This window comes from Pleurodeles waltl, chromosome 3_2, assembly GCF_031143425.1.
Source record: "Pleurodeles waltl isolate 20211129_DDA chromosome 3_2, aPleWal1.hap1.20221129, whole genome shotgun sequence".
NCBI lineage: Eukaryota > Metazoa > Chordata > Amphibia > Caudata > Salamandridae > Pleurodeles > Pleurodeles waltl.
In genome coordinates, this window is record NC_090441.1 from 39,086,707 (window position 1) to 39,109,009 (window position 22,303).

General features: G+C 46.7%; 1 protein-coding gene across 2 annotated transcripts in view; it reads right to left on the bottom strand.

Moving 5' to 3' along the window:
- Nucleotides 1–208: 208 nt before the first annotated feature.
- ZZEF1 (zinc finger ZZ-type and EF-hand domain containing 1) overlaps nucleotides 209–22,303 on the bottom strand; it is a 1,404,152-nt gene continuing 1,382,057 nt past the window's right edge. For both annotated transcript variants that reach the window (XM_069226690.1, XM_069226689.1), the window contains exon 55: nucleotides 209–3,415. In XM_069226690.1, coding sequence (XP_069082791.1) covers nucleotides 3,341–3,415 — 75 coding nt within the window. In that variant the 3' untranslated portion in view covers nucleotides 209–3,340. The remainder of the gene's footprint in view (nucleotides 3,416–22,303) is intronic.

Genomic DNA, 22,303 nt, shown 5'->3' on the forward strand with positions numbered 1-22,303 from the left:
TCCCATGCGGCTTTTCACTGTCTGCTCTGCAGACAGTGAAAAGTGCAACGGGTGCAACTGCAACCGTCGCACGGCCGCAACACCGCTGGCTCCATTAATTGCTCATTAATTGATATTTTCCTAACTTACAATTAAAAATAAATAATATTGCCACAGTAGAGACCTTTTCATTTATAATGGAAATAAAAAACAAACACAGCTAACGCTATGCTGTTGTCACTTCAATTTATTTAAGATTTTTTCCAATATACCTGTCTTCATTTTCACATTTTACTCATCACTATAATTTTTATTTTTACAATTTGAACTCAATTGAAATATTTTAAATGCTTTCTTTACAACCAAATAAGAAAAATTGAAAATATTAACCCCATAAGAAAAGAAATTAAAATCCTTTTTAAAATATGTCATGAAAATAAGTCACAAAAGTGTCATTAGAAACAGTGTTATTTATACATTACATTTATAGTAATAGGCACATTTTATCAGCATATCCTATATCCAGTTTTATATTATCAAACAATAATATACACATCCATTGAAATTTTATAAAGAATGAACTTTGGACAGTCTGGACTGAAGATACCCTCTGTAAACCACTAGTTTTGAATGGTAGAGTCATCCAGTGAAATATACTGTGAACAAAATATCTACTGTGTGGCATAGCAAACCCATCTTCACCAAAATTTGGTGTAGGCAAGGTTACAATTCCAAAGTACAATACAATGGATAGAAGCTAGGCAATGTTTGATGTTGACATGTTTCTTTGAAAACTTCGGACAACAAAAAAAGTAGTACAATATGCCTAACTAGTGAATATACATTCTAGCAATACATGTATATTTATATTATACGTAAATATATAAATATATCTATATATAGCTAAGTATATTTGATTAACTCTAATCATACCTTGCAATGTGCATGGCATATCTGCAATGACTTCAAAACAAGGTAAATATACATTCCAAAGTAAATGATTGATGACTGAAACATGATTGAAGCAGTACAAAGAATTTAAGTACAAATGTCCAGCCCCAAAATGGAAAACAATGCGTTTTAATAATGTTTTGGAAGACTAACTATAACCGTACTGTTTAAATGGTGCATTTACAAAAGAGCATATCTTGGCTCTAAGTAAGGGACACTTTCTATTAATATTGAATTACAAGATATGCCTTAATAGTAATTTTCACTAGATAAAAATCAATATCCCCAAATGTTTTTTAAATAAAAGTTTCAGATTATTTTTGGCCAATGATATGCTACAGATGGACTTATTATACAGAATAATGTTACTGCCTTAAGAAGTAACACCCCCCAGCTATTTCCTCTATTTGTATTACGAAGTCAGCAGTTACAAAAAATTATAGTTACATAGCCTTTTTGGTTTCCTTTTCACATACCCAAAGTGCAATTAGAATGTATCTTTCCAAAGATTCTCTCCGTAAACAAGGCTTCCATGAAGAGAAATTTGGAGTGTTAGTAATCTTTACAAAGGTGCATGGCACAATCCTGATTTAAAGGAGCGTTAAGACATTAACAGTTTAGCGGTCTGAAAAAAAGATGTGGCCGTAATAAATGGCCAATAGCCGTTAACTTCAAAGAAAGGGAGCAATGGAAATCAAACTGTAAAATCTGCAATCTAACAGCGCCACATACAGCAGAATTTGTTTGTATTAATTAAGTGGACCAATTTATCACACAACCACTGGTCGTCACATGGAATTAATATTCTGATTAATGAATCTTAATCAGTACAATTAGGATACTGCGGCTACTCCTGGAAAAGACATGTATTAAAATACCATTTTCAAGTACAGCTACTCAAAGCCAGCCACGCAAAACAACTAAAGAAGGGTATATAGCTATAAGGGCCTGAGAGTTAAATCAGCATCCTCTGCTATCTATATATTGATTTGGTGAATGTGAAACTGATGTTTATTAATAGGGGTGAATACATTTTACACTGTCATCCATTCCTCTAAATGCCAGAAGTAATAATGCACATGGCAGCTACACAAATATTCTAGCATTCATTTCACAAAAGTCTGCATATAACCTACAAACCAGACATCATAACATGCTACTGTGCTCTCAGTTTCTCCTAAATGTTATAGATTTCCTACTGACCCTAACATGACTAGACTCATGGAAGACAAGAGCTTTCATGATGCCATCTTAAAGAAAGTTATCTTTTTTTGTCTGAGTTGCATCTGCCACTCTGTTCTCATGTTAACTACCACACCAACACGTGAAAATATTTCTATGGTACAGTGGATTCAGTTTGTCAACCCACAAAAACATGTTTGTAATTCAACCTATTGCTCCTTGTCAGACTAAAACATGTCAAAGATTCAACTTCAGTGTCCAGAAACTGACAAACCAAAAAGAAAATACATACAGATGTTTTATTACGTGGATGTTTTTTGGCGGTCTTGTTACACTACATTTCACTGATTAGTGAACATCTCAAACTCGAGAATCTTTCACTTTGCTCTGTTAGCATCAAAGATAATGCATGCACAACTGTTTTAAAATGGTAGTTCTTTGGCCATCAGGACCCTTTCAGCAACTGTTTGCATTCTGTGTCCCAACGAGTTTGTGAGCAATTTTCAAAACAGTTACATCCTACATAGTGTTCAAAATAGTTTTTCCTCACATCAGCCATACAAAAATGTCATTCTTTCATGCCATTCATAATAGAAAGAATTAATATTCGAGAAAGTTTACATTGCTATTCTGATGGCAAAAGGAGGCCATATATAGATGTTGGTGCACTTTCTCATTACCAATGTGCACTTCAGTCCTTTATACACAAACCCTTTATACATTAGATTCATTATACAGCAGCATTGAACAAAATATGCGTTATTTTTAACTGTAAGGATTATTGTCTTGCTTCGTTAAGCCTTGAAATTTTCTACTTCAAATAAAGTACTTGCCATTAGAGGTATATGAATGTAAGCAGAGCTTAAGTAGCTCACCAAAAGGGCACTGGGACATGCTCCATTTTCTTTCCTGCAAAGTTTATTTTGCTTAACATGGCCACAGCGCTGTTTGTAATTAAATTAAAATGCCATTTGTTATGTAAATAAAGCATCTTAATCAAGTCAATGCCTCCATACCATGCTACAATATTTGCATACTGTATATACTTGTGAGACGTGCAGGTTATTTGGCATATGTTCTTTCTATAAAGTACAGTGTTAAGGTACACCATGTTTAACACCAGATGGAGACCACGCGCTTCCTTCTGAATCCAAACGGCGAGGGGACGCCCATACTTCTGTCAAAACATTGATCTACTATATTTGGTACTCCTCATAAAAATCCACAGTTAAATGCCACAGGAAATTGTTGATTTATTCGGATGGTGAATTATAAGGCTGATAGCAGCAATGTTCTTCAGTGCCTAAGAATAGCAAAAAGGAAACAACATGATCAACACCGAAGCCAACACATTTAAATAAAATTAAATGAAACTAACATGTGATATGTTAGTTCACCAGTACCAGCCACCATATTAACTGCAAAGATGCAGTAAAAAGAATGTCCAAACCACACCTAGCACAAAAACAAACAAGCTACTTACCTTCAAGTAACCCTTTTTCTAGTAGAGACTATCTAACCTCTGATTTCTCACCTTCTGAATATTTCCCTGGGATTGCAGCAGGAAAATTTCAACAGTACCCCTGTGTGCCTGTAGGTGGTGCCACACAGCTCTGCAGAAGGGTCAGTTCACTCTGGATATGACGTGTGGTGTTGTATTTAGGAGCCACATGCACATGCTAACATCAGTTGCTGTGTGAACTGACTGCACCCTCAGATGCTGAGTCTAATCGCTGATTGGCTCAGACCAGTGTGCAGAAAGGGAGTGCACATAAGAAACGTAAGAACCAAATTTACATCCCATTGGCACGTACAGAGGAGGAGAAAACATATATTGCAAACCTTTCCGAAAATGAATCACAACTGGTGATAGAAACAAAAAAGGCTGATCCGGCAATCTGAAAAAAGGTAAAAGAGCTGTAAATAAGCTTTAATTGTGCCCAAAGCCTAGCCTTGCTGGGCTAGGGATAATGCAAAAAGTGACACTTTGGAAAGCTTGGACTGAAGTTGGTCAATCTAGTGGGTGCTGTACCAAGTCACTTACTTGTCCCAATAAACAATTCGTTGAGGGCTGTCTTGCTGCCAAGGTGACATTGACAACTTCGGGAGCAAGGTCAAAGGTAGTCAAAGCCACTACTCAATTCCGAAACATGGAGGTGGGATGTGCATAAGTTTAGATGCAGGTGGAAGGTCAAAGGTAGTCAACAGCCACTACTCAATCTTGGAGGTGGAATGTGCAAAAGTTTGGATGCAAGATCCTACCCTGCTGCGACAGGAAATCCTCCCAAAGGGGCAGTCTGATGAGAGGGCAGATGGCTCAGTATACCACACTCTCTTAATGTAATCCAGTACCACCAGGATGACTTGGGCGAGGCCAGTTCTAAGCTTCTTCAGAACTCAAGACAGTAGAGGTCTCAAAGGAAAAGTTGTACACGAGTCCCGAGTGCCATTCTAGGCTGAATGTGTCTCTAAGTAGTAGACGTCTTGCAAACTCCAACTAGCAAAAGTGCTGACATTGTGCCTTTATGGTGGTGGCCAAAAGATGGAGCAAAGTTTCGCCCCATTTGCGGAAAAGACCTTGCACACCTCCTGGTGTAACTGCCACTCATGGTCTTCTAGGCGCCAGCAGCTGAGCTCATCCGCCCTGGTATTTCGTGATCCTGCCATGTGGTGCACCGCCAGAAAAATCCCTAAGCATTTTCAAACACTTCTGGAGGCACAGGGCCTCCTGACACAGAGTCCACGACCCCACCCCGTCCTGCTTGTTGTCTGTAAACATTTGCACCAGCCTGCCTTTGATGGATAGTAGGCTGGCTTGTGAATGGCTTGCAACTCCAAAAGACTGATGTGGCACCGAGCCCCTACTAGAAGCGATGCATTGTTCACTACTATTAGCTCTGGATGTGGTAGGGGGAGGGGTCTGCCACCGATCCAATTGTGGTCCAGCGGCCACCACTGCAGATCTTTTGTAGTCTCCTCCAAAATATGGAAGTGACTGGAGAGACCTCCCACAATGTTCTGTCCACTCAAGATTCCTCTGCAGGGCACACATATGCCACCTGAAATTGGACCGTGTCCAGAATGGCTCAGAAGTTTGTGAAGGAGTTGAATGTCAATTTGGGATGTTGATAGTGAAACCCCAAAGATGTTAGTTGGTTCGCTGTATTCTAGAGGTGGGTGTTGACTGCCTGGGGCAAGCCTGCCTTCAGCAGCCAGTCAGAAAGCCTAGGAATCCTGACCGCTGAAAATGTGCTGCAAATGAACAAGTTACTTAACTTCAGTAATGATTTACCTGGTAGAGACATTTTCTAGTTGCAGATACCTTACCTTAGAATTTCCCCCTGTTGTTAGACTGGATCCAGAGATTTTTATTCAAGCAGTACCCTTGCACACCGTCAGTCGATTCTACGCCCGTCGTTGGCGTTGTAGTCGCTGTGATGCCGTCGGTGTCGTACATAGGTGACGCCTGGGTGATATCAGATTCTTTTCACGACTTTCCACACCAAAGCACGGAGCCATGAAGAGCACTGAAAATGGTGCGCCAGAGCTAAGGTGCTGAAAAGGAAATTCCTGTCCCTAGAACTCAGTTTGCAAGCGGGGAGGACTCTGCAACTACAATATGTCTCTACCAGATAAATTGTTACCAAAGGAAAATAACTTGTTCATTTGATAGAGACTTCTAGTTGCAGATTCCTTACCTTGGAATGGATACCCAAGCAATACCATCCTCTGTGGTGGACTGCGAACCAAGATCATACTCGGAAGTTCTGCAGGAGTGAATGACCAAAGTAGCCGTCTCAGCAGACCTGACTGTCTAGGGAGTAATGCTTTTTATGTATGTGCAGGGACGCACACGTTGCTGCCTGGCAGATATCCAGGACCGGAACTCTGCATGCTAATGCTGTGGTAGCAGCAGTTGCTCTGGTGAAGTGAGCATGCAAGCCCTCAGGGAGTTGCTTCTTTGTCAAAGTGTAGCACATTTTGATGCAAAGTAGTACTCATTGTGATATGGTACGATTTTGCACCGCCTTTGCTTTCTTCGCACCTACATATCCAACAAAAGAGTTGATTGTGCACCCAAAAATCTTTGGTCCGATTGATGTAGAATGCCAACGCTCTTTTTGGATCCAGACGGTGTTGTCTGTCCTCTTCATGAGAAGGATGTGGAAGTGCCTACAAAGTAGGCAAACTGATGGACTGGCCTACATGAAAAGGTCTAACTACTTTGGGAAGGAAGGAGGGTCCTCATACGTAGCAGCACTTTTTCAGGGTGAACAGACAAAAATGCGAGCAGTGGTGACGGCAACAAGAAAGGCAGTTTTGAGAGTAAGGAGCCACAAAGGACAATTGTGTAACGGCTCCAAAGGAGCATGTAGGAAGCTGGTGTGGTATGTGGTGAGCACCTATGGTGTTATCACCTTATACCATGTCCAGGAATCTCCTTTTAGCGAGGTGTAGACAGTGTCTAGGAAGCCAGGGCTCTCTAGAGGTAGCTGTGGATGAGCAGCCAAGAATTATCTATGAGACATGCAAAGCTTATGCAATACCACTACAGTCACACAGCACTTACACACATGAAAGAATGACACACTGTTACAAAAATAAAGGTACTTTATTATGGTAACACAAATACTAAAATACTGTATAGGCAATACTCCACTAGGAGGTGAGTAAACACACTATTATATACACATTAGAGGTCAGTGATTAGCATAGAAAGCAATAGCAAATAGTAAAGCAATAGAAAACAGTGAAGGCCATAGGGAGAGACCAAACCATATACTAAGTAAGTGGAATGTGAAAGGTAGTTCCCCACCCAAGGACGTGGAATCTGTAGAGGGGAGCTGGGGGAACTAGGAACCCCAATAAGTACCAGGGTGCCCCCTAGCGACCAGGAGAGAAGAGGTTATACCTGTTTTTTCCCCAAACCCACAGGAGAAATTTTGAAAAGGACTGTGCAAGACCCATGCAAGATTGGAAGAAACCAATGGTGGATCCTGACAGAAGAGGACCTGCAAACGAAGGGGGCCAAGTCCAGTTCAAGATGGAGTGTACGGTGGTGGCAGGAGCCACTACCCACCCGCCTGGAGATGCAGAACCAGGCTGATGGTGGAGACAAGGAGTCAGCTGTGCAGCAACTGAGCAAGACAGATTTCAAGAAGTGATGCAGGTGATGTTCCACGACAGAAGAAGAGTTGGGAGATAGTCAGTGGTGTTTGAAAATCGCCAACAAGCCTTGGCAAAGACAAAAGTCGCAGATGAAGAGTTACAGTGCTGCCAAGGACCAGCAAGGTCCAGGGGGACTTAACCGAAGGAGGAAAGTCCCAGGTGACCCTCAGCGGTGAGAAGAGTCAAAAGACGAGGATGCAGTCCCCCCCCCACCCCGGCAACTCGCAGGCACAGGAGTCGCAGTAAGACCCACTCAGCACACCTGAAGAAGGATCAGCAGACAGAAGGCCGGGGAAGGCAGGAAGAGGTGCTGTGGGCAGGGGCTACACGGAGCCTGAAGATCCCTTGGAAGAGGAGCCAAAAAGCCTTGGTAGCTGCAAGAGTCGCTGTGCACAGGGGTACTATCAAGCAAGGAGAGGCAAGGGCTCACCAGCTCCCAAGTTGGACAGCTGGTTGAGAGGACCGAGGGGACCACTCCAGACCATAACTTGTATTGCAGGATCCACGCAGTTCTGGAGGAGAAAGGATCCACGCAGCCGGACGTTGTTGCTGTTGGTGCCTGCAGATGCAGGGGAGTGACTACTCTTCTCCAAAGGAGATTCCTTCTTGCTTCTTGTGCAGCCTGACGTCTCGTCGTCCTCAGAGGACGCACAGCCAGGGAAATGTTGCAGTTGTTAGAAGGAGCTGGAGGAACAATGTGGCAGAGCGGAGTCGTTGCTGGAGTTGCAGACTGTCAGTTCCTGGAGGGTCCAGTTGCAGTCCAGGTGGCCAGAAGATGAATGAAGCAGAGAAGTCCTGCTGGAATCTTGCACGTCAAATCTGAAGACCCACCTGGAAGGGAGACTTAAATAGCCCAGGAAGGGGGGTTTGGTCACCTAGCAGGGTGACCACCTTTCGGGAGACGGGGGGGCTGTGACATCATTCAGATGCTCCCAGGGGCCTCTGCCCACCTTAGATTGAAGATGGCAAAATTAAGTGGCCACCTGGAGGAGCTCTAGGCATCACCCCTGGGGTAGTGATGGACTGGGGAGTGGTTTCTGTCACTACTGTCAGATCTGGTTGGGGAAGGGAGAGGGATGTGCCGTTGACCTAATCTTGATTCGAAAGCCACTACTGCAGATCTTTTGCAATCCACTCCAGGACCTGGACCATGTTGGAGAGATTCCCCTGATGCTGGAACTTAAAGTCCCCCTGCAGAGCCCGCACATGTCATCTGGCATCAGCCTCAGAGTCATTCTCACCAAAACCGAGGATAGAGGCTGAATCATCGGAATATCCTCGACTCACTTTTCGGGAGGATAGGCCCGAAACTGCAGTGTGTAGAGAACAGCTCAGATGAAATGGAACGTCTGAGAGGGAGTCAAGTGTGTGTCTTCAGCATGTTTATAGTGAACCCCAGCATGTTCAGAAGGTTTGCCGTAATCTGAAGTTGGGAAGTGACTTTCTGGGGGCGTGTCTGCCTTCAATAGCCAGTCGTCAAGGTAAGGGAAGACTGAAATCCCTAACCTGCGCAGATGAGCTGCAGCCACTGCCATCTTTTTCGTGAACACCCAAGGGGTGCTGGTAAGGCCGAAGGGGAGCACGTTAAATTGAAAGTGCTCGTGACCTACCACGAACTGCAGGTAGTGTCTGTGGGCAGGCAAGACAGGGATATGGAAGGAAAGCATCCTGCAAGAACAAGGCAGATAGGACCTGAGCCAAAGTGAGTACTTTGAACTTCTCCTTCTTGAGGAGATTGAGGGCCGAAGGTCTAGTATAGGACGTAAGCTCTTGTCTGTTTTGGGTACCAGAAATTAGTGGGAAAACCAATCACAACCTGCTTCTGGCGCAGGGACCCTCTCTATGGCTCCCTTGGCCAAGAGAGTCGCAACTTCCTTGCATTTAGGTTTTAGGGTGGGTATGGGGTTTGGGTGGTAAGGGCAATTTTAGGTTTTAGGGTGGTTATGGGTTTTGAGGTGGTAAGGGGTGTTTCGTTTTTAGGGTGGGTATGGGTTTTGGGGAGGTAAGGGCAATTTTAGGTTTTAGGGTGTGCATGGGTTTTGGGGTGGTAAGGTTATTTTTAGGTTTTAGGGTGGGTATGGGTTTTGGGGTGGTAATGGCATTTTTAGGGTTTAGGGTGGGTATGGGTTTTGGGGTGGTAGGGCATTTCTAGGTTTTAGGATGGGTTTCAGTTTTGGGGTGGTAATGGCATTTTTAGGTATTTGCATGGGTATGGGTTTTGAGGTGGTAAGGGCATTTTTTATGTTTTAGGGTGGGTATGGGTTTTGGGTTGGCAAGGGCATTTTTAGGGTGGGTTTGGGTTTTGGGGTGGTAAGGGCATTTTTAGGTTTTAGGGTGGGTATAGGTTTTAGGGTGGTAAGGGTATTTTTAGGTTTTTAGGGTGGGTATGGGTTTTGGGGTAATAAGGCCATTTTTAGGTTTTAGTGTGGTTATGGGTTTTGGGGTGGTAAGGGGTGTTTAGTTTTTAGGGTGGGTATGGGTTTTGGGATGGTAAGGGCATTTTTATGTTTTAGGGTGTGCATGGGTTTTGGGGTGGTAAGGGCATTTTTAGGTTTTAGGGTGGGTATTGGGTTTGAGATGGTAAGGGCATTTTTAGGTTTTAGGGTGGGTTTGGGTTTTAGGGTAGTAAGGGCCTTTTTTTTTTAGGTTTTAGTGTGGGTATGGGTTTTGGGGTGGCAAGGGCTTTTTTAGGTTTTAGGGCAGGCATGGGTTTTGGGGTGGTAAGGGTATTTTTAGGTTTTTAGGGTGGGTATGGAGTTTGGGGTGGTAAGGGGTGTTTAGGTTTTAGAGTGGGTATGGGTTTTGGGGTGGTAAGGGCATTTTTCGGTTTTAGGGTGGGTATGGTATTTTGGGTGGTAAGGGGTGTTTAGTTTTTAGGGTGAGTTTGGGGTGGTAAAGGGTGTTTAGGTTTTAGGGTGGGTATGGATCTTGGGGTCGTAAGGTAATTTTTAGGGTTTAAGGTAGGTAGGGTTTTTGAGTGGAAGGGTGTGTTTGTGAAAATATATATATATAACTGTATAACTATATATATATATACATATATATATTGTATAACTATATATATATATATTGTATGTTATACTTACCTCTAGTTTTTACCATGCATATGCCTTTACCAACTATGCCTTTCCTACGAAATTTTCGTGGTAAAGACATTCGTGGTAAATGCATATGCATTGTAAAAACATTTTGAGGTAAGTGCATGCATGGTAATGACCATGCATTGTACTTACTGCGTTGTAAAGGCATGCGTTGTAAGTGCATGCATTGTTCCATCATACATCCGAAGGGGAGGGAGTAGTTGTAGGAGGCTGGCTCTGTATATACTATATCAAAGTGAGATATAGTGTGCACAGAGTCCAGGGGTTCCTGAAAGGCTTAAGAGAGGCTAAAGTAGATAATACTAATGCTCTCTTTTGTGGTAGTGTGGCCAAGCAGTTAGACTTATCAGAGGGTAGTGCAAAGTATTTGTTGTACACACACAGAGCATAAAGGAAGCACACACTCAATGACTAGCTCCAGACCAATGGTTTTTACATAGCAAAACTATCTTTTGTTAATTTATTTCTAGAAGCAAAAGATTCAAGTTGTAGGTAAGTACATGAATAAATAAGTATTCAACATATGTATCAATACCACTTTGGTTAGAATTGGCAAGTTATACAGTTTTTTAATAAATGGCAATAATCTGTTTTAAAAGTTGACACTGCAATTTTCAGAAACTGTTCCTGGGGGGAAGAAAAGTTAGTATGATTTGAAGGTAAGTACAGGAGTTAGTTCCAACTCCGGAGTTTGGATGTCCATAGGTTGTGGTTCAAGTTAACCCTAAACATCCACCACCAGCAACATGGGGCCGGCCAGGTGCAGAGGTCATAGATGAGGCAAATTTAACATGGGCCCCTATGGAGACTGGGGGCACTCAGAATCAGGCCTGCTTGCAGATAAGTACCCGTGTCTTCGGAGGGCAGATCTGGGGGTTTGGAGGTGCACCGGAGGGGCCACAGGTCAGCACCAAACACACACCCTCAAAGGAACAGGGCGGCCGGGTGCACGGTCCAAACACAGCACTGGGCTCCAAATGTTTTATTATAGGGGACCCCAGAGGCCACAAAGATGCTGCAGGTGAAGTCCAGAGGGTCGGTTCCGGGAACCCAAAGGCTGGACAAGGATGGGGGTTTACCTGCTGTACATTGTTGCACTGTAGGTCGGATTCCCCGAGGCCAGGGGGCTGCAGTTGCAGGGGTACCTTTTTGCGTCGGGAATCTTCGTCCGATTCTGTCGTGGTCGAGGTGTCCTCTGGATTCAGGCTGCAGGCGTCGTTGTGGTGGACTGGAGTGGTCAACCCAAGGTGGGCGCTTGCTCAGAATCACCTGGAGGGCACTTTCCTACATACTGTGATTAGGCATTCAACAGCGAGAGACCCTTTGGAAACTCCTCCACCACTACAGTGTGCCAGATAAACATGTATGAATCATCAAGAACTCTTACAAGAAGATGACCTGCAAGACAGTCCATGGAGGACAACTCACAGAAGCCTTCCAAGTAAAAACCGGGATCCATAAGGGCTGTTTGTTCTCACCCACTCTCTTTCTGCTGGCCATAGACTGGATCATTAAGATATCCACAGCAGGGAGAAGAAATGGGATCCAGTGGACCACATGGGCACAGCTCAAAAACCTGGACTTTGCAGACAACCTGGCCCTTCTTAACCATACCGATCAGCAGATGCAACAGAAGACTGACACTGTGGCAGCCATATCATCTCAAATTGGCCTCAAGTTCTACAGGAGAAAAACCAAGATCCTGAAGGCTAACACGGCCAGCACAGCTGCATTAACTGTTGTAGGTGATGTGCTGGAAGAGGCTGAGGCCTTCACCTATCTGGGCAGTGTAATTGACAAACAAGGTGTCGCTAACTTCTGGGCAAGAATCGGCAAAGCAAGGGCTGCCTTGATTCCGCTAAAGAAGATCTGGCGCTCCATGGACCTAACATAGCAAACCAATATCAGGCTTTTTAACACCGGTTCAAAATTGGTACTTCTATGTGGGGCAGAAACTAACAAGTTACTTACCTTTGGTAAAAAATTATCTGGTAGACATTGTAGGAAGCTGGCCTGGTGTGTGGTGAGCACCTATGGTGTTATAACCTTACACCAGTTCCAGGTATCCCCTAATAGATAAGTGTATGCAGTGTCTAGGAAGCCAGGGCTCTCTAGAAGTAGCTGTGGAAAAGCAGCCAAGACTTATCTAGGCAACATGAAAAGCTTATGCAATACCACTATAGCCACACAGCACCTACACACATGAAATAACCACTCAGTGCTACAAAAATAAAGGTACTTTATTATAGTAACACATATACTAGAATACTGAATAGACAATCCTTTAACTGGAGGTAAGTAAACACACTATTACATCCACATTAGTAATCAGTAAATAGCATAGAAACTAATAGGCATTGGTAAAATAGCGAATATTGAGGGCCCTAGGGAAGGGCCAAACCATACACTAAAAAAGTGGAATGTGAAAGGCAGTCCCCCACCCAAGGACGTGGAATCAGTAGAAGGGAGCTGGAGGAACTAGGAACCCTAAGAGGTGAGTACCAGTGTGACCCCCGGCGACCAGTAGAGCAGAGGTAAGTACCTGGTTTTCTCCAAAACCAAAAGGTGGACTTTGGAAAAGGATTATGGAAGACCCAACCGAGAATGGAAGAACCCAAAGATGGATCCTGACAGAAGAGGACCTGCAAAGGAAGAGGACCAAGTCCAATTCGAGTTGGAGTGTCCGGTTGTGGCAGGAGCCTCTACCCACCCTTCTGTGGATGCAGGGCCAGGTCGACAGCAGACAAAGAAGGTCAGCAGTGCAGCACAGGAGTTGAAGAGTCCTAGAAGTGATGCAAGTGATGTCCCACGTCGGCGGTCGAGAGGCAGTTGGTTAGCGGTGCTGGAAAATCACCAACAAGCCTTGGCAAATGCAAAAGTCGGAGAAGAAGGTTTGCAAGGCTGAAGAGGACCAGTAAGGTCCAGGGGACTCGACCCAAGGAGGGGAGTCCGAGGTGTCCCTCAGCAGTTGCAAGAGTCACAAGAAGAGGAGGTAGCTCCCACAGGCTATCCAGTTGCAGCAGGCACAGGAGTCGCAGTGAGGCCCACTCAGCACACTTGAAGAGGAGTCCCACGTGGGTGGAGCAGCAGGCAGGAGACTGTGCTGTGCAGGAAGGAGCGCTGGGGCCAGGGCTACATGGAACCTGAAGATCCCTTGGAGGTGCAAGAGTCGCAGTGCACGGGGGTACTCTCCTGCAAAGAGAGGCAAGGGCTTACCATCTCCCAAGTTGGAAAGCTGGTAGAGAGGACCAAGGGGACCACTCCAGCCCACCACCTGTGATGCAGGATCCAAGCAGCTCCGGAGGAGAGAAAATCCACGCAGCTGGTTGTCGTTGCAGTTGGTGCCTGCTGGTGCAGGGGAGTGACTCTTTCACTCCAAGGGAGGTTCCTTCTTACTTCTTACGCAGGCTGAAGACCCGTCGCCCTCAAGAGGATACACAGCAGAGAAAATGATGCAGTTGCTGGAAGGAGCCGGAGAAATAATGTTGCACAGCAGAGTTGTGGCTGAAGTTGCAGATTGTCAGTTCCCGGAGGTCCAGTTGCAGTCCCAGTGGCCAGAAGATGAAGTAAATGGTGCAGAGGAGTCCTGCTGGAATATTGCACATCAAATCTGAGGACCTACCCAAGAGGGAGACCCTAAATAGCCCAGGAAGGGGGACTGGTCACCTGCCAGGTGACCACCTATAAGGAGAGGACTCTGACGTCACCTACCTGGCCACTCAAATGCTCCCAGGGGCCTCTGACCAACTTGGATTCAAGATGGAAGAATCGAGTGGCCACCTGGAGGAGCCCTGGGCACCACCCGTAGGGTGGTGATGGACAGGGGAGCGGTCACTCCTCTTTACTTTGTCCAGTTTCGTGCTAGAGCAGGGACTGGGGGTTGCTGGACTGGTGCAAACCAGTTTACGCAAGGGCACCAAGTGTGCCCTTCATATCATACCGGTGGCTTGGGGAGGCTACCCCTCCCAAGCCTTGTAACACCTATTTCCAAGGGAGAGGGTGTCATCTCACTCTCCCACAGGAAATATTTTGTTCTGACTTCCTCTGCCCGAGCTGGTCAAGCAGCAGGAGGGCAGAAACCTGTCTGAGGGGTGGCAGCAGCGCAGGCTGCCTGGAAAACCCCAAAAGACTAGTAGGAGCAATTCTGGGGGTCCTCTAAGGAGCCCCCAGAGTGCATGGAATCATACAACCAATACTGGCAACACTATTGGGGTATGATTCCGACATGTTTGATACCAAATATGCCCAAGTTCGGAGTTACCATTATGTAGCTGGACACAGCTAGTGACCTGTGTCCAGTACATGGGTAAAGATGTCTTCCCCGCACTTACGAAGTCCAGTGTAATGGAACTGGAGTTTGTAGGGGCACCTGCACCCTGCCATCTGGGCTAGGAGGGCCTACCATAGGGGTGACTTACAGTGACCTGGTGCATGCACCTTTACACACCGGTAGTAATGGCAGGCCTGCAGACACATTTTACATGGATTATCATGGTTAGCACAATACATGCTGAAGCCCATGGGGAAACCCTGGTGCCCCAATGTCCTGGGTACCTAGGTACCATATACTAGAGACTTATAAGGGGGCACCAGTATGCCAATTGTGGGGTGTACAAAGTCCTAAGCAACCACATTTAGAGGGAGAGAGCACAATCACTGGGGTCCTGGTTAGTAGGATCTCAGTGAACAGTCAAAACACACTGACAGCAGGCAAAAAGTGGGGGTAACCATGCCAAAAATAGAGTACTTTCCTACAGAGACATATTCTAGTTGCAGAGTCCTTACCTTAGAATTTTCCCCAGGCATCAGACTGGATCTGGAGATTTTTCCTCAAGCAGTACCCTTGTGCGCCATTGGTTGGTGTCGGTCGACTCCGTGTCCGTTGTTGGAGGCGTGGTTGCTACGATGATGTAACGGTTGTATATAGGCACCACCCCGGCACGCTGATGTCAGTTTCTTTCCACGACTTTCCATGCGAGTCCCTGTACCTAAAAATCAGTTCACAGAGCGGGGAGGATGGGTGGGTTGTTAAGAATCTGCAACTAGAATATGTCTTTAGCAGATAATTCATTACCAAAGGTAAGCATCTTGTTCATCTGATAAAGACTTTTAGGTGCGGATTCCTTACCTTAGAATAGATACCCAAGCAATACCATCCCTGGAGCTGTGTCGGCGAACCAAGTTCATACTAGGACGTTCTGCAGGACTGAATGGCCAAAATAGCTGTCCCTGCAGACCGGACTGTCCAGGCAGTAATGTTAGGTGAACATGTGCAGGGACGCCCACGTTCCTCCCTGACAGATGACCAGGACTGGGATACTGCATGCTAAAGCAGTGGTTGCAGCTGTTGCTCTGTTTGAGTGACCATTCAAAGCCTCAGGAGGTTGCTATTTAGCCAAAGCGTAACACATTTTGATGCAGAGAACAACCCATCTGGAGATGGTTGCACCGCCTGTCCTTTCTTCGCGCCCACAAAATCCACAAAGAGTTGATCGTCCACCCAGAAGTCTTGTGCGTTTGAGGTAGAACGCCAATGCTCTTTTTGGATGCAGATGGTGGAGTCTCTCCTCCTCACAAGAAGGATGTGGGGGCATGTAAAAAGTGGGCAAGGTGATGAATTGCCCTACGTGAAAGGGCGTGACCACTCTAGGCAAGAAGGAGGCCCTAGTACGAAGCACTATTTTGCCAGGATGAACAGAGATGAAGGGTGGCATCGAAGAAAGAGCTTGTAGCTCACTCACTCTCCACGCAAAAAGGCGGAGACGGGACAGGTTTGGGTGGAGAACCCTCCCCTGCTGCGGCAACAGAAGAACCTTCCAAAGAGGCACTCTGAGTGGAGGATCAATGGCCATGCTCAGAAGCTCGGGATACCATACTCTCCATGCCCAGTCTGGAGTCACAAGAATGACTTGGGCCCAGTTGTTCCTAATCTTCTTGAGAATTCTGGGCAGAAGCGGTATTGGCAGAAAGGCGTACCAGCGGCCTGAGTTCCACTCAAGACTAAAAGCGCTGCAGAGCGAGTGCCACCTTGGAAACTCCAATGCGCAAAACAGCAGACATTGCACATTCTCTGCAGAGGCGAACAGATCTAACCAAGGCTCTCCCCACTGCTGAAAGAGATCTTGTGCCATCTCTGGAAGGAGGTGATATTCGAGATCGACCGACTGAGTTTGTCTGCTCTGGTGTTCAGAGAGCCCGTCAGATGTGGAACCACCAGGGACATGCCCTGATGTTCCAGCCATGTCCAGAGATGCAGTGTCTCTTGACAAAGGGTCCACAACCCCACCCTGCCCTGCTTCTAGCAGTTTCACATGGCGGTGCTGTTGTCCGTGAACACCTGCACCAACTTCTCTTGGAAAGAGGGAAGGAATGCTTTCAATGCAAGCCTGATCACCCTGAGCTCCAGAAGGTTGATGTGGAGCCTGGACTCCGCCGGAGCCCAGATGCCTCTGATCTTCACCTCTCCCATATTGCCGCCCCATCCCAGGAATGACGCATCTGTCACCACTGTCCGATCTGGTTGAGGAAGGAAAAAGGATCTGCCTCTGACCCAATTTCAGTTCGTTAGCCACCAATGCATATCTTGTGCAGTTCCCTCCAAGATCTGGACCATGTCAGAGAGATTCCTATAATGCTGCCCCCACTGGAACTTTAGGTCCCACTGCAGAGCCCGCATATGCCATCTGGCATGTGTGACCAGCAGGATACAGGAGGCCATGAGTAATTTTCACAGAAACCCAGGATAGAGGCTGAAATATTGGTATCATAGCCTGAATACTGTGGACTCACCACTTGGGAGGATAGGCCCGAAACTGCACTGTGTCCAGAACAGCTTAGATGAAAGGAAGCGTCTGAGAGGGAGTCAGGTGTGATTTCAGAATGTTTATGGTGAACTCTAGCGAATGCAGGAGGTTCAACATCATCTGGACGTGGGAGACGACAACCTGGGGCAAGCCTGCCGTTAACAGCCAGTCGTCGAGGTAGGGGAAGACTGAAACCTCGAGCCGGTGCAGATGATCTGCAATCAGTGCCATCACTTTCATGAACACCTGAAGGACTCTGGTAAGGCCAAAAGGGAGCACGGTGAACTGAAAGTGCTTGTGACCTACTACGAACCACAAGTAACGTCTGTGGGCAGACATGACAGGAATATGAAAACAGGTGCCCTACAACTCTAGCGCTACCATCCAGTTTCCAGGGTCCGGGGCAGAAAGGACCCAAGCTGGAGTGAGCATTTTCACCTTCCCAAGGAAGAGATTTAAGGGACTGGAGCTCTAGGATAGGATGAAGGCCCTTGTCCTTTCTGGGCACCAGAAATTAGCAGGAATAACAACCACGACCTACTTCTAGCACAGGGACCGAATGCTGGCTCCCTGATCCACAGACAGGGACTCTTCAAAGTGCTTGAGCGCTGGGTCTGCTTCGTCTCCGAAGAGACAGATGCCATTGAAGGGCATGTCCCTAAGCGATTGCTGGACATCCTCAGAAAATCCAGATGTCATCAACCAAGCGTGGTGCCAAAGGGCCACTGTCAACGCAAATGATCTGCTCAGTGAGTCGGCGTGTCCAGTCCACATCGAATCATGAACTTAGCTGCGTCCCTCCCGTCAGCACCAGCTTGGGAGAGATTGGGCCGGGCCTCCTCCAGGACCTGTGGCAGCACCTGCGTGACCGAATCCCTTTAAGTATGGGTGTAGCATCCCAAAAGGCATGCAAGGTTCACGGACCGCAATGCCAGACTGGAGGAAGAAAACATTTTCTTCCCAAGTTGGTCCAATCTTTTTGACTCCCTGTCCAGGGGTGCGAAAGGAAAGGTGCCAGAAGAGGAAGAAGCCTGAAGAGGAAGAAGCCTAAACGACTAAGTTCTCAGGCGTCGGATGTTGGTTCAGGAATTTAGGCTTGTTAGGCACTGGCCTGTAGTGGGGGTGATTGTCCTGTTGACAGGAGCCCCTGTGCTGGGTTTAGACCACGTCTCCAGCAGGACATCAGTGAGTGATTTATTAAAGGGCACTACAGGTTCAGATGTGGAAGCCGTGGGCTGAAGCACCTCAGTCAGGAGGTTAGTCCTGACTGCCACTGAAGGCAGCTCGAGGCCCAGGACCTCAGCCACTCTTCGCACCATCACTGAGTATGAAGCTCCCTGCTCCGTAGCCACGGTAGTGGGAGAAAGCACGACAGAGTCAGGGGAGGTGTCCAACCCACTGGCAAAACCCAATTCCTGTCCCCAGTCCATGTAATGATCTTCAAGCTGGTATTCTAAAGGGTCCAGCGACCCCTCCATACTCTCACCTTACCACCCATACCCATAGGGTAAGGGTCAGGGTCCACCATGGGGAAGGAGGTCCGAACTGAAGTCGGAATCGACATCGGGCAACGTTTTTCCAGGTCAGAGTCGGGAATGAATATGGGGTCAACATTGATTATGGGCCCAACTGACGTCGGGAGCATCGACTTCTGTACCGATGCCGGGAAAGGTCGCAATGGCACGACTGTCGTCGTCCGGTAACAGATCCTGGGGTGCTCTCCGGAGTAGAGGCCAAAGACACCGACATGGAACCCGAAGAGGCCCTGCCAACTATACTGGGCCTGAGGGCATTACAGAAGGGCCAGTCTACCCAAATATGAGGTCTATGGACTCATAAAACTCCCTGAGTTGGGCAGGGATGGCTCTAGCTCCCCGAAACTTGGGGAGGTGTGGAGCCAACCTAAAAGCAAGCTCCAAGGATGGAGCTGTAGCAAGATGTCGCTCTTTCTGCGTCGCATCGTCCGAGCGACAGGGCAAAGTCAAAGAACGCTTTTTCTTCTTCTACTTCTTTTTGTGACCCGAATGTCCAGAGGATTCAGAGTGGGGCGAGGACGAGTAGTGATAGCTCCGCAAGCGGTCTTGTGAACTTCCTCTCGAGCCAGAGCCGGAGTGACGCGGAACCAAGCGCCGGGCCGCCATGAGCTTTAGGGACTGCTCAATCAATGCCTTTGGGTTCATGGCCCAGCACTCGGAGCACGACTTTGGGCCGTGGTTGCGCTCCAGACACCACAAGCACACAAGGTGCATATCCATCACCGACATCATGCGGTGAAAGGAGTCACATGGTTTGAATCCGGTCTTACGGGAAGACATTTCGACGCACCAAGTAGTCAAAAGCTTCGACAAAAAGGTTGACAAGTCAGTCAAAAAGCGACTGAGGGTAGCTCTTCTCCAGATCTGTACGTAGGCTAGCGTGGAAAGAAAAGAACTGACGTCAGCGCGCTGTGGTGGTGCCTATGTACGACTATGATGTCATAACAGCGACCATGACGCCAACAAAGGACACGTTGTCGACCAACGCCACCTGATGGCGTGCAAGGGTACTTGTAGGAAAGTACCCTCTTTTCTGGCATGATTACCTCCACTTTTTGCCTGTTGTCAGTGTGTTTTGACTGTGTTCACTGGGATCCTGCTAACGAGGACTCCAGTGAGTATGCTCTCTCCTTTAAACTTGGTTGCTGGAATCCTTTTCACCCCACATTTGGCATACTGTACCCCCACGTAAGTCCCTCATATACTGTACATAGGTACCCTTCTAGTATTTTGTGGTATTGGGTTCCAAAAATACCTTTATTTTTGTACAACTGAGTGTTTTCTTTCATGTGTGCAAGTGCTGTGTGACTACAGTGGTATTGCATGAGCTTTGCATGTCTCCTAGATAAGCCTTGGCTGCTCATCCACAGTTACTGCTAGACAGCCTGACTTCTACATACTGCCTAAACTCCACTAAGAGGGGATACCTGAACCTGGTATAAGGTCTAAGTACCTTGTGCACCCACCAGAAAGCAAGCCAGCTTCCTACACCTGGATATTGTCTGCTTGATCCCCGCATTGACCCAGAAAAGACCGGGGTATCTGTTGCAGGAGAGGTGGGCCTTGGGCACTGCTGGTACACCAACCCTCTGGAGTAGCGTCAAAAGGGGCAAAACTGTTGAGGGTACAGTCTTGCAAAGGTAGAAAAGCTTAAAGAATGTGCTGTGGCCCAGCTTTCTTTCAAGCGTTCGAACAAAGTAGGCCTGAAACTCATCACAAGTTCTTGCCAACCATGTCCCATAAAGCATGGGAATATCTCCTTAGAACAGGGGACTGGCCAAGGAAGATATCAGTTTCCCAAATATTTTGATTCATTTTGAGCCTTTTTCTGGGGGAGTTGTAGGGCGTGAATTGCAGTTCACAATACTGGTGGAAGCCTGAACTACCAAACCTTCTGCTGTAGAGTGCTACAGCAAGGAATAAGGGTTGCCTGCATGTTCCCCAGTGGACAGGAACAAGGCTTAGGCTAGATGGCCATAAGGGTGTCAGGGTAAAAAGGGCACAGAGGAAGTCTGTCCAGGTTGTAAAACTTCTGTCAGTACATTAGTTATGACGACCATAGTTGGCAGTTGTAAATCCAAACCTTCTGCTGTCTCATTACCACAGCAAAGGAGGCACTCCCTACCACTGATAGCCTGGGGAGAGAACACAACCCAGTGTCTGGTAAGGTTTGTAACCAAATGGCCTCCTGCAAGTCCATGAACAAATTGTCATCATTACAGTCTAGGGGAAAATAAACCCTCATCTTCACTGTTGTCTACAGAGGCTGGTTGACTCTGATAAAATCGGAACTGAAAAGCTGTTGGGGGACAGGGATGCAGTTCTGAGGCAAAGGCAAAATTCTGTGAACTAGGACCTGGTGTGTCAGTATGACTTTGGGATGCAACCTCGGTTGGGGAAGAGACCAATCTGGGCTTGGAGTCGGACTACCAGGGCAGGGTCTTCTTCTGGCACCAGCAACATTGGGCTCAGTATCAATGTCAAAGTGTGTATTTTGTGCCAGGTTCACTATCAGCTCTGGCATCAGAGCGGAGTCTGCAAACAGGTTCAGGAGGCACAGGCGGCAGCAAGGGTGGCCCTGCAGCAGTAACTTGGCTGCAGGCCTCCGTGGATCCTTGGGGCCAGGAGGCACTCTAGAGGGAGCCAAAAGAGTACCAAAGATCCGTAACATTGCCTTTAAAGGACTCACATCTGTTGTGATGTCGCTGACGGGGGACTGGGAAAGAGACCAAGAGGCACCCTGACGTTCATGCAAGTTCTCGCGCAGGGTGGTGAGACTGGGACAAATCCTGTTCCGCCATCTTGTGTTTCTTCTTTAAATTACAGTAAGACATGGACCATGCTGAGGACCTGGCGACGGGGACCGGCTTGAGTGCAGGAAGGGGTCAGCTCCCACAAATTTGAGTGGTAGTGAGACTTCTATGGCTTTTTCCAGTGTTATGCGTTGTACAGCTTCACTTCACGTTCTTGAAACACCTTTGGATTCACAAGGGGACACTCCTCGCAGGACTTGGAGTCATGCCCAGAACTCAAGCACCAGAGGTACACCTTGTAAAGGTCTGTCAGACATTTATTTATGACAGTCCCTGCAAGGTTTCGACCTCGCAGTTTTACAAGGGGTCCCTTGCACACTGGGGAAAAATTTAGTTAAAAAAAAAACCTCATAATATGAAGACGAAAAAGTTGGGAGCAAGCTCCAGATCTGTATGCGAAAGGGCAGAAAGAAAGGAACGGATGCTTGAGTGAAGGATGGTGCTTATGTGTGGCTCAGTTGTCACTTCTGGGGTGGAAGGAAGTCAACTCTGAGCCACATGGCGCCACCTAGCATTGTTCGGGAGCAGTGCTGTTTAAATCTTATGGATCCAGTCTAGAGTCTGGGGATATTCTGAAGATGTTGAACTTGCAATCAAAAATATCCATCAGAAAAGCAATATTTATGAAGATGTGTTGTTACCCAACAGAATATTTGGATTATTATAATTACATATGATATGGAAGATAGGAAAAATTTGAACAAAGCATAAAAAACTAGATTTTGAGGGAGTTAATGCAAAGAACACTGGCCAAATTGGAAATCAAATTA